General features: G+C 48.9%; 1 protein-coding gene across 1 annotated transcript; it reads left to right on the top strand.

The window, feature by feature from the left end:
- Nucleotides 1–7,365: 7,365 nt before the first annotated feature.
- Nucleotides 7,366–12,863, top strand: LOC146035982 (SERTA domain-containing protein 1-like). Its single transcript, XM_083159715.1, has 2 exons — nt 7,366–7,603; nt 11,570–12,863. The coding sequence occupies exon 2, from the start codon at nt 11,574–11,576 to the stop codon at nt 12,348–12,350; it is 777 nt and encodes a 258-aa protein (XP_083015841.1). The 5' UTR covers nt 7,366–7,603; nt 11,570–11,573; the 3' UTR covers nt 12,351–12,863.
- Nucleotides 12,864–15,251: the final 2,388 nt, after the last annotated feature.

The raw sequence follows: 15,251 nt of genomic DNA, 5'->3' as shown, positions 1-15,251 counted from the left end.
AAGCAGCTAGCTGTCTCGCACGCCCATAACACTACCATAGGAGGTCTGTTCAATCGCTGGGCCACTGCCAATTTCAGGGATTGTGTGGCCCATGAAATGATGGATAAATCCGTATGCACTTGCGATCCTTCATGTGCTGATATCTGATCCTGTTCGAAGCTGATTTATTTCTCTGGCACATGGAAGTATGAGGACATATGTGCGATTCACAATCGGACCCTAGGACACAGAAAATATATCCACAAGATTAGCTCTCCGCAGAGTGTGGTGTGTTATGTTGCTGTAGATGTGATTCTTTCAGAGGACTTGTACTAGGGATGGCCATCGACTATCGATGTTCCAAAAACATCGATGGTTGGGACCTAGTGGATGGTCGAATAGTTATATGCCATCGATGGATGGCTTCCGATGGTAAAAGTTGGGGGCGCATGCGCACTGCAGGCGCAGCGTCATTGTGTCGGGAGGTGCTGGCATGTGCAAAAGAAACAAACTGGATTGATGGCTAAAGTTTCTTCTGCGCATGCGCACGGATCCTGGCCGGGCAGGCTGCCCGCAGTGACCCGTCTAGTTGCTCTGCACATGCGCGGCTAAGCGATGGCAGGAACCATCGATGGTGTGAGGTAGAATGGTTTATAGCCATCGATGGTTCCTGCTCTAGAAGCCATCGATGGAAACCATCGAAGGGGGATGTGCCGATGGCCATCCCTAACTTGTACAGTGTATTTACTTTTATGTTTGTCTTTTGTAAAAATGTGTGGTGTAATATTACACATTCTACCTGAGCTACTAATGCTAAGTGTTATATCACTGTAACTGTAAGCAAATGGATGTATCAACTATCACACACTGGGAAAGAACCTACAAGAAAGCGTTGTCCTTATCTGGGTATTTTTCATGTGCTGCAACTGCCCACCCGCACCTACACCATACTTACCTACCTTAAGTGTCTCCTCTCCGGGAGAAACTTGGAGAGAAGACTCTCTGCAGCTTTTTCCGGGGGCGGGACTTGCCATCATTACGCCCCACCCATTCGGGTAAATGTCTTGATTTGCGGCTCTTTAGGGAGGGGGTGGTACTAAATGCTGCTTACAGGCGGAGGTAGGGGGTGCAGGGGCTGATAAATGCTAAATGCGGGTGGCCTGTCCACCCTCCCGTGGGGCCAGGAGGGGGATCCAATTTTCGGGACTCTCCCGGCCATTCTGCGAGGGTGGATAAGTATGACCTACACCCAGGGATGGGTAATCAGTGCTTCGTGAGGATTGCCAGTCTTTAGATCAGGTGTTGCTGCATGACCCCCTTTGCTGTAAAGTTAGTTGCCGCTGTGCTGCATTCGTTTACTGCACATGGGGCCACACATCAGCGCATACTGGAACAACGATCACCAGTCCCTGGGTGTAGGTATGTTTTTGCTATTTTTTTATTCACAGTGATCAGCATCCATCGGACACACATAGCTGATCACAGTGGCCGGTTCCCTGCATACAGCCAGCGATAGCTGTGCAGGAGGCAGGATTCCTAGTGATCCCTGTTATTACGCTACCTCTTTTTTTTTTGAAAATTAAGTGATATCTAATTTCCCATTAGAAGTGTGGGACCTGCGATCCGATTACTAAAAACTTGAGAATGAAAGGATTTGGAGCAGTTTTTCCCAGAAACCCTTTAATACATTCATGTGGTACGAAAATAATGTGAAACTGGTGTTCAAATACACCGGCATACTTACCTGCAGGTTGCCAGCTGTTGGGATTCAGGGGTCGGCATCCTCATTCACGTTGAAGATCCAGCGCCGGTGTCGGGATTCCGACACCGGTGTTCCGTCAGATGGCATTCTGGCCAAAAGCTAATATAACTGCATACCCCCCCCCACGTATATATGTGTAGTTGTGTGTGTGTATATATATATCATCTATATATATGTCTTGTGTCTGTGTGTCACCGAAACACTACAATCTGTTGGCAGCAAGTAAAGCTACATCTCTTTCTCTCTCACATTAGCTACCTTACTAGCTTTCGAAGCATTTGCTTTGAGCGGAATTACTAGTATATATAATATATATATATATAATTCTGACAAGATGATTCTCGATTTAACAGCGCTAATTTGACCGCTGCTGGGTCACTAACCAGGAGCACCACTCCTATAGATATAGACAAGAAAAACACAATTTGGGTAGCTTCCCAGCGCTGGTCTATTCTTCTAGATGATATACTCCCATTAATTCAGAGTCATTTCTGGGGTGTGTTGCTGATAGGACCACACTGACCTTGGTGTTGGTCCCTATGTGCAAAACAAGGTTTCTTTAAAATTCTCCTCAGACCAGATCCTTCTATTTTAAATGGAGGCCTGGGGGGGGGGGGGGGGGATTTCCAACACCAAACGTATTACAAAAGGCAGTCAAATAATACAGAGAGGGACGGAAAGCAGCAAAAATGCAAACCCAAAAACCGCCTACTCCTCCGGACCAGAGTGTGCTGACTAATGGTGCGACCGATGGAATTGGTCTATTCTGAAGCCGTCCGTACCTCACCTGTACCACACCAACGCGTTTCAAAGTAAATTCTTCCTCAAGGTGTGCTAGTAACATCTCCATGTGGGGTTTATATACCTTGGTCCCTAATCCGGGGGTGGGAACAATCCTGCCCCAGTCCAGGGTAGGCACTAAAAACCGGATAGAACTCCTTAACATGATAGAAAACTTCACTTATTTTTAAAATTCAAAATTAATCCACATTATATCATATAATAAATATATATAAAATCCATACAACACATCTCATCAATTTAGTAAAATCACATAACATTAAGGTACATAAACATGATAATGCATATCAATCCATATATATATATTGAGTGTTTGGAGTTGCACGCCCCCTAATCATGTGCCCACCCTTCAGTGGCGTAACTGAAGACCAACTTCGATCAAGCGATTTTCACTATGTGCGATTTAGCCATGGTCAAGATTGCATTGCCTGCTCAGTCTATATCGCTGGACGCAGGGCCGCGCATCGCTACAGGGGAAACACGGTACATCATTTTAGTTGGGCAGATCAATTAGTTGGGTAGTTGGAGAAAAGTATACACTAGACCGGTGATTCTCAAACTTGGGGAGATTCATCTAAGTGATTTTGACTGCATCGTCAAAATTGCTTAGACCAGGGGTCCTCAAACTACTTTTCTCTGGGACCCTATCAGACAATAAAAAATAAGGACAGGACCCCAGCAAGTTACTGCAGAAGGTCATCACATCACATGTATAGGCAGCAGACGCCACATACATGGCAACATTGTGGAGGCACAACATGATGTGAGGACTCTAACATAACAGACAGTTCAACTGATTTTTCAGACTTTTTGAATCACTAAGATTATTAAAATCATCAGCCTGAAGGTCAGCAACATGTGGTCGTGACTCCATGGTGAGAAGGTCAGGACTTACTTTGGGATCAGGACCCACAGTTTGAAAATTGCTGTCTTAGAATGTTTCCCTGAATCGCCCCGTGCAGGGCCGGCGCTGTCCGCTCAGCAGCTCCTGCAAAGCAGGGAGGCGACATGTTGAAAAGGCGCTGTCTCCCTCCCTGCTGTGCTAAAGCTGCCTCCTGCCACAGTCAGCCCTCACTGTCTCTGCCTCCGTCCTGCATGCCGCCCGCAGCACCTGTCTGACAGCGGGCGGGCGGCAGCAGTGTATAAAGAGTTCCCTGCTCCCTTCGGCGCGAGAGCACTGTGTGCACACACTGACCAAAGCCTGGATAGCATCTGCACTGTGGCAATGCTGCTGCCCAGCCTGCTGACTGCTGCGGTGTAAGCTCAAAGTCTCGGCGGGGCCGGGGGTGTGCGAGTCATTGCCGGGTGCCCTTCAGCCTGCGGGCAATCTCTGGGTCGCGGCAGGGCTGCGGGTGTCACCGGGTCACTGTGAGGGGAGAGTTTATCAGCCTGAGAGGCAGCAGCGGCGTGCATCATATCACTGCCGCTGCGGAGCTACCGACATTTTCGCGAGATGATGATGATGTCATCATCTCGTGAGTCCTTGTTGTCTGCAGGCTGCCTCTGCAGCCAGCCCAGCTATGATGATCGGGTCTGGTGATGGTCTGAGGAGATGAGATGACTGTCATGACTGAGTGACCGCTGGGTAGCGCGGACCGTGACTGTCCGACCTGCTGTGACAACTCTCCGGCCTGCTGTCACACCTGATGCCCCACCACAATCAAGAGTACTGTATGTACAGTAAGTACTCATAACTTCATAATTGTAATCTTGTGTTCTACAATTTAGTAATACAATGGCAAAATAATTGGTCTAATTTAATTTAGCTTCATCTCTGCAAAGTTATTTTATGTTACTGCTGATCATCCAACAAGCAGTTAAAAACTACGCACATTTTGACCCAAATGGTGGAGGCTAATGTTCATGGAACACTGTCTGAATGCACACCAGATTATAATTAGGGCTTGAAAACATACATGAACATTGCTTGTTGTGGGCGGGGATCCGTGTGTCAGAATGCTGCGTGCGATAGCTGCGTGCGATGCGATGTGCACACCTGCGGGCATTGCACAGTACAAAAAGTATGTGCTGCACATACTTTTTGTACTGCTTTCGGATCGCATCGCACACACATTGCATGCCGTGTGATGTCATCTAGCCCATAATGTATGCGATTCTCGCAGCGTGTATGGGCACCTTTTGCGGACACAGCACTGAGATGTGAGCGGTTTGCTACACAGTGAAACGTTTGCGCAGTATTGGCTGCACCCTGGCTGCGCAGCCTAGCTGTGAAGCCAGACGCAGGCCGTCCATGTGTTGGGTTGTGTGTGATGTCACCCTGCCGTGGAAGCCCTCCCCCTGACATGCCTGCGTTGTCTCGACCGTTCGCATGAAATGCTGAAGCTATGCCCCCACAACAGGCCATTTGTGGCGGGGAGGGTGGGTGGTTATAGGGGCTTGCATGAAATGCTGAAGTGAAAACCCGGCAACAGGCCATAGGCAGCGGGGACGGTGGAAGGCAACGGGGCCCAACGGCCTGTTGTTGGGGCATCGCTTCAAGATTTCATGCGAACGGTCGAGACAACGCATCCATTTTGGGGGAGGGCTTCGACGGCTGTATGACATCACACATAACCCAAAACATGGACGGCCTGCGTCTGGCTTCACAGCTAGGCTGCGCAGCCAGGGTGCAGCCGATACTGCACAAACGTTTCACTGTGTAGCAAACCGCTCAAAAGGGCGGAAAATGTATGGTTTGCAGGAGGGCGCCGGACACCCTAGCACCGGCCCTGGCCCCGTGTGTACACAGCAGGCAATATAGATGTGCGGCCCGCAGCAACGCTATCGCCCGGTCATAGACACTGCAGGTAAGAATATTTTGTCTATACCTGCAGTGTCTATTCAGCTGTAAGCACGGGCTGCTGCTGTGACTGGCTGTCGGCTTACCTCCGGCAGCAACTGGGCAATTTTGACTATGCACAATCACATAACTCCCAACTTGTGCGCACAGCGTCTATTACCGCTGACCAGCAACTGACAGGGAGGACTCCCAACTATCCCCTCCCCAGCCGCTGGACACTGCTGGCCGTGGGAGGGATGCGGGAACGTCCACGAAAACCGGGACGTTCCCGCAGTAATCGGGATGGTTGGGAGGTATGCAATCACTTAATCAAAATCGCCCATCCTGCAGCCCGTGTGTAGGCCCCTTTACACTTGGGGCTGTTCAAGCGTGGAATGTTGATGCTGTCGTGGATATTGGCTTGACATTTAAACATCAGGTATCAGCCACAATCCTCACTCTCTTATCTGAGGAACTTGATGTGATGAATCCTGGTGTTGACCTGGATAGTGTCTTGACACCAAAACATCACATATCAATTAAACCATCAATGTCTTATCTGAGAAGCTTAACGTGCTGAATCCTGGTGTTGTCCTGGATAGTGGTTTGACACTTAAACATCAGCTATCAATTAACTGTAAATCCTGATTCTCTTATCTGAGGAACATAGCCAGAATCAAGCACTTAGGGGCGCATTTATTTAATTGGAATGCGATGCCGGGGCGGTGACATCGCCCGACATCACATTGTGGTACCCTGCAATACCGCTGGGATGTATCATCTGGCAGGTGCAGAGCCGGAAGCCGGGGGGTCTGTGCATGCGCGGTTATGCGCTGACCCCCCCGCGACCCCGCTGACCGCACTGCCGTTCGGGCAGTGCGAAGTGTAGCCATAGGCTACAATGGGCTATCGCCATATCAGAATGGCGATAGCCCAGGGGTGCGATGCCGGGCTGCCCGATGTTGATACATGGGGGATGCGGCCGGCGGCGCTGCAGGGGGGGATCGCAGCAGGGATCGGAGATTCCTGCTGCGGTCCCCTTTAATACATTTAGGTGTGTTTTCGGGGATTAAGCCGCAAATATTAGTTGATAAATGGGCCCCTTTATTCCAGGGTTGCTGACTTTCAGCTGCTCTCTCCGTGAGAGGGCAACCAGTTCCAGCAAGTAGGGGGCGGGGTTGGCGGACATGGCACAAAAGGGGGCGGAGCTGTGGGTGGGACTAACCAAATAAGAATGCAAGTGGTATTCACCGCTGCCACTCCAGCCGCTCTCGCTGTCGCCGACCATCCATTGATATCTTCCGTCTTTGGAAATAAAAGTCAATCTGAACTGATTTTTATTTCCTTCGGTGTCCGCCAAAGAGGGCACGGGTGCTGACTTCCTGTGACATCATACCCCCACCCCCGGCAGGGATCGGCCTGAGTTCCCATGGGAATGCTAAGTGTTTTCATGGGGACGCCCATAAAAAGCTGGACGCTCCCATGGTCCAGCGCCTATTGGAGAAAGAGTACTATATAAATAAAATATATACATTTTCAACATCATTGGCGACCATCAATGGCGATAACAAGGATGGACCTTCCTAATATATAAATATTAAGAGGGTTGGCCAGGAGCAGAGCATTTTGTCCCTTATAAAAAGCTAATGTTGTGGAGGGTCTGCATCCACGATCTCTCTGCACCATATGACATAGACATGGTATGGGGGTGGAAGGATAATAGGCCTGAGTGTATGTAACATGTAGCGAGGAGATGCAGCATGACGTGTTAGTACAGTCTCTCTGGCACTGAGGGTGACTGGCTGACTAAAGACACGGTCTACTCTCTGCTGCTGCTGTTGCTGCTGCTGTGAGGCGTTACCCTGACAACACATCCCGGTGCCGTCCATGTCACTCTCCACAGACCCCGCCCACCTCCCAGGCGTCCATCATGACGCGTCCACGTGAATCACCCACAACCCCCCCTCAGCCCACGCCCGCTTAGTCACTCAGAGACAGAAAGGGGCGGGGGCGGCACGCGCCGCTCACCGGGCGACGCCTCGGACAGCTTGATGGCAGGTTCCCCTCCGAGCCTAGCCAATAGGAGGAGCGGGGGGCGTGGCCTGAGGGAGGCAGCACTCCGGCAAGCTGAGCGTCTAGGCAGTCACTGACAACCATACAGCGAGAGCGGCTGTGTGCTGCTGTCGGGGCTCCTGTGCAGGGCCGGGGGTGGGATGCTGCGCTCTGATTGGTCGCTGGTCGCCGCACGAAGGACGCTGATTAGCTGCTGAGCAGCTGGGCAGGTATGTGTGTAGGCGGAGGGAGGGCAATGGCGGCCGGGGACTGTGGGAGGGGGGGTTTCTTCACCCGGACTTACAGGGGTCTCTGCACCCTTACCCAGCTACCCTGCCCGGGACTGGGGTAGTCATCGTCCTGGTGCAAGGGGAGAATGGTTCTCGACCTGTGTATACCCAGATACACTGGCAGGGTTCCGTTACAGCAATCTCTGTAACTACCCCGGGGGTAGAGACCCAGTGAGAGGGAAGCAGCTCTCACAGCACAGTGCCCGCAGTCCGGGTACTTTCCTGTCCGAAAGCCTCATCTGGACCCACTCCATACCTCTTCATAACCACAGGCAGGGTGCAGATTCTTCACTATAACTTATCCACTGGTGACAGATCCACTCTATAACCACTGGCAGGGTACAGATCCTCTGCTCTGTAACTCACCCACTGGAGACGGAGCCATTCCATGCTAACAACACCACAGTCAGACTACAGATTATTTTTTTTCTATAACCCACTGGTGACAGATCCACTCTGACTGCCGACAGGAGGCAGATTCTCATCTATATTGAAACACTGGTGACCAATACACGCCACACTTTAGCCACTGCCACTGGCAGGGTACATATCCTCTCCTCTACTGGTGACAGAGCTTTTCCCACTGTGGGCAGACCCACTCCACTCTTTCTACATTATATCTTCGTAACCACTGCTGGGACAGGTCACTATTCTGTCACTTACCCACTGGGTACAGATTCACTCCTTTCAGAACTACACACATTTGGCAGAACCACCAAACCCTCTCCACTGAAGTTGAGTAGACCCATGCCTTTCCATATAGCCACTGGCAGGGGACTAATTCACACCTCCCTATAACCACTGATGTTGGTCAGATCGACCCACTCCTCTGTGACAGCCACTCGCAGGGGGCCCGACCCACTCCTCTGTGACATCCACTCGCAGGGGGCCCGACCCACTCCTCTGTGACAGCCACTCGCAGGGGGCCCGACCCACTCCTCTGTGACATCCACTCGCAGGGGGCCCGACCCACTCCTCTGTGACAGCCACTCGCAGGGGGCCCGACCCATTCCTCTGTGACAGCCACTCGCAGGGGGCCCGACCCATTCCTCTGTGACAGCCACTCGCAGGGGGCCCGACCCATTCCTCTGTGACAGCCACTCGCAGGGGGCCCGACCCATTCCTCTGTGACAGCCACTCGCAGGGGGCCCGACCCATTCCTCTGTGACAGCCACTCGCAGGGGGCCCGACCCATTCCTCTGTGACAGCCACTCGCAGGGGGCCCGACCCATTCCTCTGTGACAGCCACTCGCAGGGGGCCCGACCCACTCCTCTGCCAGGGCCACATGCAGGGGGCCCGACCCACTCCTCTGCCAGGGCCACATGCAGGGGGCCCGACCCACTCCTCTGCAAGGGCCACATGCAGGGGGTCCGACCCACTCCTCTGCAAGGGCCACATGCAGGGGGTCCGACCCACTCCTCTGCGATGACCTCGCATGGGGGGCCAGACCCACTCTTCGGTTTATAGCCACTCGCAGGGGGCCCGATCCACTCCAATGACCTCTCTCAGGGGGCCCGACCCACTCCTCAGTTTATAGCCACTCGCAGGGGGCCAGACCCACTCCTCAGCTTATAGCCACTTGCAGGGGGCTAGCCCTGCCCCTCTATCACCCACTAGATGGAGTTCACACCTGCTTCCTCCCCAGTGTGTGAGTCGGCAGGTGGTCCTGCACTGGTGCTATAAGTTATAGAGGGCTCCAATTGAATCCCCTAATAAGTATACATTGATTGGGAATTGGGTTAATAAGATAACAGTCTGCATTAGGCAATCTCCTCTGGTCTGCTAATGTATATTTAATGTGTCTCTACCTGCACTCAGATCCATGCACATAGGGTACTATCCTTCCAGAACACGAAGCAGCCCTTGTTCTGTATAGGCTTTCTGAGATGAGTAACGAGCGGAGGCTGTGTTGGGTGGGCATGCTGGTAAGGGAGGGGGGAGATGGTGCCTGCTGACAGAGTCTTCAGCTAGCAGCAACTGTGAAGTTACTGTGACAATGGCCTGTATCATTCTGTAACGCAAAAATACTATATTCTGTTTTTGGTCTGTTCTGGGGTGGTAACGCAGTGGGTGACCTTCAGAATTAGCTTGGTTGCTGTTCCAAATGTTTAGAGATATTGCTTTATAGACTATGGGCAACATTGCTCATTTTGCATACATCAATTGCTTTCTAATATTGCCAGCAAAGGGTAACTTGGGCAAGTCAGGTGCCAATGGGATTCCAAAAGTTACTCTGCAAAAGCTTATACAATGTAGTTATTGTAATTTGATCCTAGTGAGATGTGAGAGGCAAGTTGGTGATATTAGACTGATGCTAAATACTGAGCTTCTTAGTTTACCATAGGAAATTAATATTTCCGTTCCCTCATAATGATATGTTTACCAACCTTTTCAGATCTGTGCCAGGCTAGGGCAGTAGAGAAATATGCTGATTTTGAAAAAGCGGGCACATCAGGCCCATAGATTTAGGCATCAATTGAAGCAGTCCCCCCCCCCCCCCCCCCTGTCTTCAGATGGCTGAAAAATTGATTCCTGTTGCCACACGGCGAATAAGTCTAAATGCGAATGTTAAAATAAGTTGGTAGAATCCCAGCTGCCATCCTAAATGAGAGGGTGCTAACCCTCTCTCAGCCTGCTGGATTTTGTGGATTCCCATCATCGATGTTTGTCTGTTTTTGAATAGCAGCGCACACTGGCTTTGTTAGAATATGGAATCGGCCAATGATGTATGGGCTACTTATAATTCATTTTTGTTACCGACTTATGCTGAATATTTTTGGTGCCACCTAACTTGTAACACTGACTGAAATAAATACATTTTAGAAACCCGCCACAATATTTCATTTGTTTTCTTTTTCTTAATGTGGCGGCTGCTGTCCCTGGGTGCAGCGCCAACCACACATTGCAGGGGTGAGCCGGTCAGTACATAAAGATATATGCATTTTGTATGTAATATATGTGCTGGTGGCTTATGCAGGCCACAGCTTTCAGCTTGTCTATCTGCTATAAACCCGCCCGCAGACTCCAGTGAAACTAGCCAATGGGAGTGTGATGGTCTTATAGAAGATAGTCAAGCTGGTCCTTGAGGCCCAGGCTGCATCCAGACAGTGAAACACAGCGGCACTGCTGATCCCTGGGTACACATTTATTACATAAAGCATTGTATGTATCTTTATATGTGCTGAGTGGCTTTCCCCTGCAATCTGTTGTGTTGCTGCAACCCAGGGGTACTAGCTGTCACTTGTAACTAGTAAAATGGCACTTTCATGATTCACAGATTTGATCTTTGGATGAAAAAAAAAAACTGCAAGTCACTTTAAAATATCAGCATTGTGTGAGCACATAATATTGGTTGATTGGAGAATCATTAAATCAGGGGGAAATCATCTGTAATTTGTGGATTTAGGACCGCCCATCTCTAGACCAAAGTAGATAGCGCCATATTTTAATTTATCATTGCTGTCTATGGTGACCAATTACCATTAGATGACCCCTTAATGCTTTATCAATGTGCGGAGTGAATTGCAGAGAGGCTGTCTGGCACATAGTATAGGTCTGTTTAGCAATAGGAGGATGGCACCTGTAGTAGACGTGCTTTTAAGTCTCACTTTTATTTTGGGGGGGGGGGGGGGAGAGTTAGTTTTATTTGTCTTTGACTCTGTAGTCAGGACACATGCATCTATATCTTCATGTTTTTATACAGAAAACGAAAGAGGTCTGAAACTTTGTCATGAATGAGTCATATACTGTACATGGGAGTGAAGTGTTTTTGTAACTTGTGTACATCTCCGTATAGAAGCATAATGTGTATACAACGTGTTCTGACTCCTATAAACTCCATCAATGCTAACCTCAGTCTGCAGTGAGACGTAGCTAATCACAATGTATTTTCATTTTATTCACAGACTCATGTTGGCCAAAGGGATCAAGCGTAAATTCTCGGAGGTGGAGGGGGGGATGGGAAGTGGTCCTGAACCAGAGATGGCTCCGCGAAGCCAGAGCTCGCTGCCTGCTGTGCAGTCCCACTGCTTGATGAACATATCTCTTGTGAAGCTTCATCGCAGCCTGCATCATGTGGAGCCCAACCTGAGGCATCTCGTGCTGGTGGCCAACACTCTGCGGCGCCTTCAAGACAACATGCAGGCAGAGTCTGCTGCTCCAGGAGCGTGGAAACCCATGGAAGACAGCTCCAGGAAGGACTACTCCCAAAATTTTGTCAATGAGACCAGAAAACCAGCCCCAGAAATCCAAGGAGAAGACACCCTACTCTCCACCATGGATGCATCTTTATATTCTTCCATTTCCACCATCCTTGAAGATTTAAATAACTTTGAGGGATTGAGCTGTTCACCGCTTCCCCAGTCAGATGATGACCAGCTTTGTTATCCAAAGGACATCAGTAGGGATGGGAGCCGAGAAGAATCTAGTAAGCTGACTGCAACATCCAACCTCCTAAGCTCCTCCACCTACCTCCTTGGTGATAACCTCGAAGACATTTTTGAAGACATTGACACTTCTATGTATGATAGCGATCCCTGGTCGAACAGCAATCTCTTAAACTTTAAAACATTATCTAATATGAATGATGCTGAGGAGAAGGCCTTGTCGGATGGTCAGGACTCTATGCTAGAACTTAGTGACTTAGACTATCTGATGGATGTTCTGGTGGGAACCCAAAACTGCTGATAATCCCAAATAGGACATTAACGAACACAATGATATATCTTGTAACAAGACACTATTGTAAATAAGTGAACTTCATTTTAATTTATTTTGAACAGATTAACTCAACGGTTATTATTCAGGGCGATGGGAGGGTATTATTCTCAGTTTCCCCCCCGTTGGACACAATCCAGAAAAATAAGTGTTATTTACGGGTGACAAATTTGACTATACTGAGAGGCAGTGGTTCTCAACCTCGATCCCCAAATACCCCCCAACAGTGCCCTTTTTCCAGGTCTCCACACAGAATCGCATTTGAAATAATTAGCTCCACCTTTGATCTTTTAAAATAATCTGTGCACCTGCCAGGTGACCTGAAAAATGTGCACCGTTGGAGGCACTTGAGGGCCGAGGTTGAGAAGCACTGGTCTAAGGAATATTGTTGACCATGTGCTAATGAACGATGCAAACATCTGCCTATCTATGCCATATAAAACCAGTGTAAGCAGGCCTTTTCAGTATGAGATTTTCACTTTTTTTTAAAAAAAACTTTCCACAAGTTTCTGAACAAGTTGTTAAATCATTTTGTAAATCCTGTTGTACAAACAAACTTTTTCATGAAATCCTAAACTGAAGCCATTGGGACCGTTTGTCCCAGCACATAAAAAAATGTATATAAAACACATATAGATATATGAATCTTCTATATTTTTAGGATAAATAATTTAAGCTTAAATGCCTTAATCATGTCGCATTTCTATACAGCCTCTTTAAATTTTGTCACCAAAATGGTGTTCATTTTGTGTGGTCTGTGTTTTTTTTTTTTTTAATTGGTATGTCCAATGAAATAGAATAAATTATTTATTTAATGATGGTTAACAGAAGGCATTTTACACAATTATGTAATTAAAATTTTAATTTGCAGGTTTTTCTTATGATGCTAGCCTTTATCTTTAAAAAAATATATGTAATTTTAAAATTGTAGAAATTAAGCAATATCATATGTATATTTCTATTATTTTAATGAATCTGATTTAAACTGAAGTGGTATTTGGGTTTGTAAGCCATAGCCAACCATGGTCAGCTAGTATTCAGGGAGAAATCGTTCCAAATTCCATAGCGGCTTCCTATAGGTCCTCCTTCCAGAACAGGAAACTACACCTACTTTAAAGGCCAGTTCTGTTACCTCACCTTGATAATTGTTTTCCTGTATTTATTTTTTTAAAAATTACCGAATTTTCCAGTGATGTTATTAACCAGGCATCTCGCCAGAATTTAGCAGAATTCTACATTTTTATCATTTCAGCTGTAAAGAAAAAGTCCAGTGATAGTATTTATTGACATTTTTGTGCTCGTCCGGAATTGATTTTCTTGATTTTAACACTTGGATTATCCTTATTTATCCTTTGTGAATATTTATGATTGGAATAAAGTGGATTTTCATAACTGGACGTACTTGTTGTATTTGCTTCTCCTCCACATAAATAATGTATTCCAAACCTCCTATCAATTTCCATCTCCCAACCCCCTGCTCAAATTGGGCCAGATGTTGTGATAAACAACCATCCAGTCAGCTCCTACCTGCCATGTTACAAAAAAATAAAATGACAGGAACTGATTGGCTGAATGTTTATCACTTTTTGAAGCTTGGTACATCTGGCCCAATATCACTAATTAAGGGAACAAATAACGTTGTGCCACCCATCAGTAACATAGCAGTCATTTTTAATGCCTGTCAAGAATATCCTGTCTGATGTTCCAGCTATGAGACACACTGTGATGCTTAGTCTTCACTTATTGGTGGAGAGAAGATGCTTTATTGACCTCATCACTGCGCTGCAGGTATTGACAGCTTTTCAATGGCCTTGAGTCGGAGCATAGTGGGCCTAAAGGTGCGTACACACGTAGTGTTCCCTCTAGTAATGAGGGCGGGCAGGGTGCCGCAGCGCAAGGGGGGCAGACCGGGCCCGCCGACGTCACAATTGTGGGCGGTTCCGGGCAGCGACGTCACGAAAAGGGGCGTGCCCGGACCGCGACGTCGCGAAAAGGGGCGGGCCCGGCCAGCTCCGTCACTAAAGGAGGCGGGGCCGGCGCCGCCGAAGTTACCGTGCTGCCGGGGAAGCGCTGGGAATCGCCGTCTAAGGCAGCGCTGCGCTTCCCCGTGCACACAGCCAGGGCAGGCACCACGCTGTTTTAGCGGGCCGCTGCTAGCAGGGCAGGGTGCATTTTGCCCTGTAAAAATCGGGCAGGTCTAAAACAGCCTAGCGAGAACACTACACACGGGGGCGATATTGGCTGAAATCGCTGGCAATATGGTTGCTGAGCGATCATATTGCCAGTGATTTGGGGTGCTGCTGGCGATAAATCGCCAGCTGCGCGCTCCCGTGTGTACTCCCTAGTGATCACCGGTTGCAGGAGCATGCTGCTGTGACCAGTGGCTTCCTCTGGCGCTGAGCAGGAGGTCAGCACCCGACGGGCACCCATCCCTCGGCGGAGATCAGCGCTGCCCCCCCCCCATCTTTCCCATCACAACCCGCAAGCTGCAGCGCCGCTTACCTGGCTGTGCGGCTGCCTCTGACTAGCAGGGGGCGGGGTGAGTACAGGGAGGTTACGTCCCTGTACCCCCCCCCCCCCCGCCCCGTGACAGCAGCAGTGTCTCCTTTTCATCGCTGATGGAAAGGAGACACTGAGCAATATGATTGCTGGCGCCAGCAATCATATCGCCCGTGTGTACACACCATTAGTCAGACCTGACCGCTAATTAGAGAACTCGCAAATCAAGCATTTATCGAACAACTGTGCATGCGCTACCGATGCATATGCGACTCAAAACGCATATGCATCGTAAACGCAATAAAGCCGCGGTTTGACAGGAAGCTGGAATTTGGGGGTGGAAACCTGTCATTTTCGGGGTGTGTCTGAGAA

This window comes from Crinia signifera, chromosome 9 (assembly GCF_055691185.1).
Source record: "Crinia signifera chromosome 9, ASM5569118v1, whole genome shotgun sequence".
In the NCBI taxonomy this organism is placed as follows: domain Eukaryota; kingdom Metazoa; phylum Chordata; class Amphibia; order Anura; family Myobatrachidae; genus Crinia; species Crinia signifera.
The sequence above is the reverse complement of the archived record's forward strand: the minus strand, read 5'-3'. Positions and strand labels throughout refer to the sequence as shown.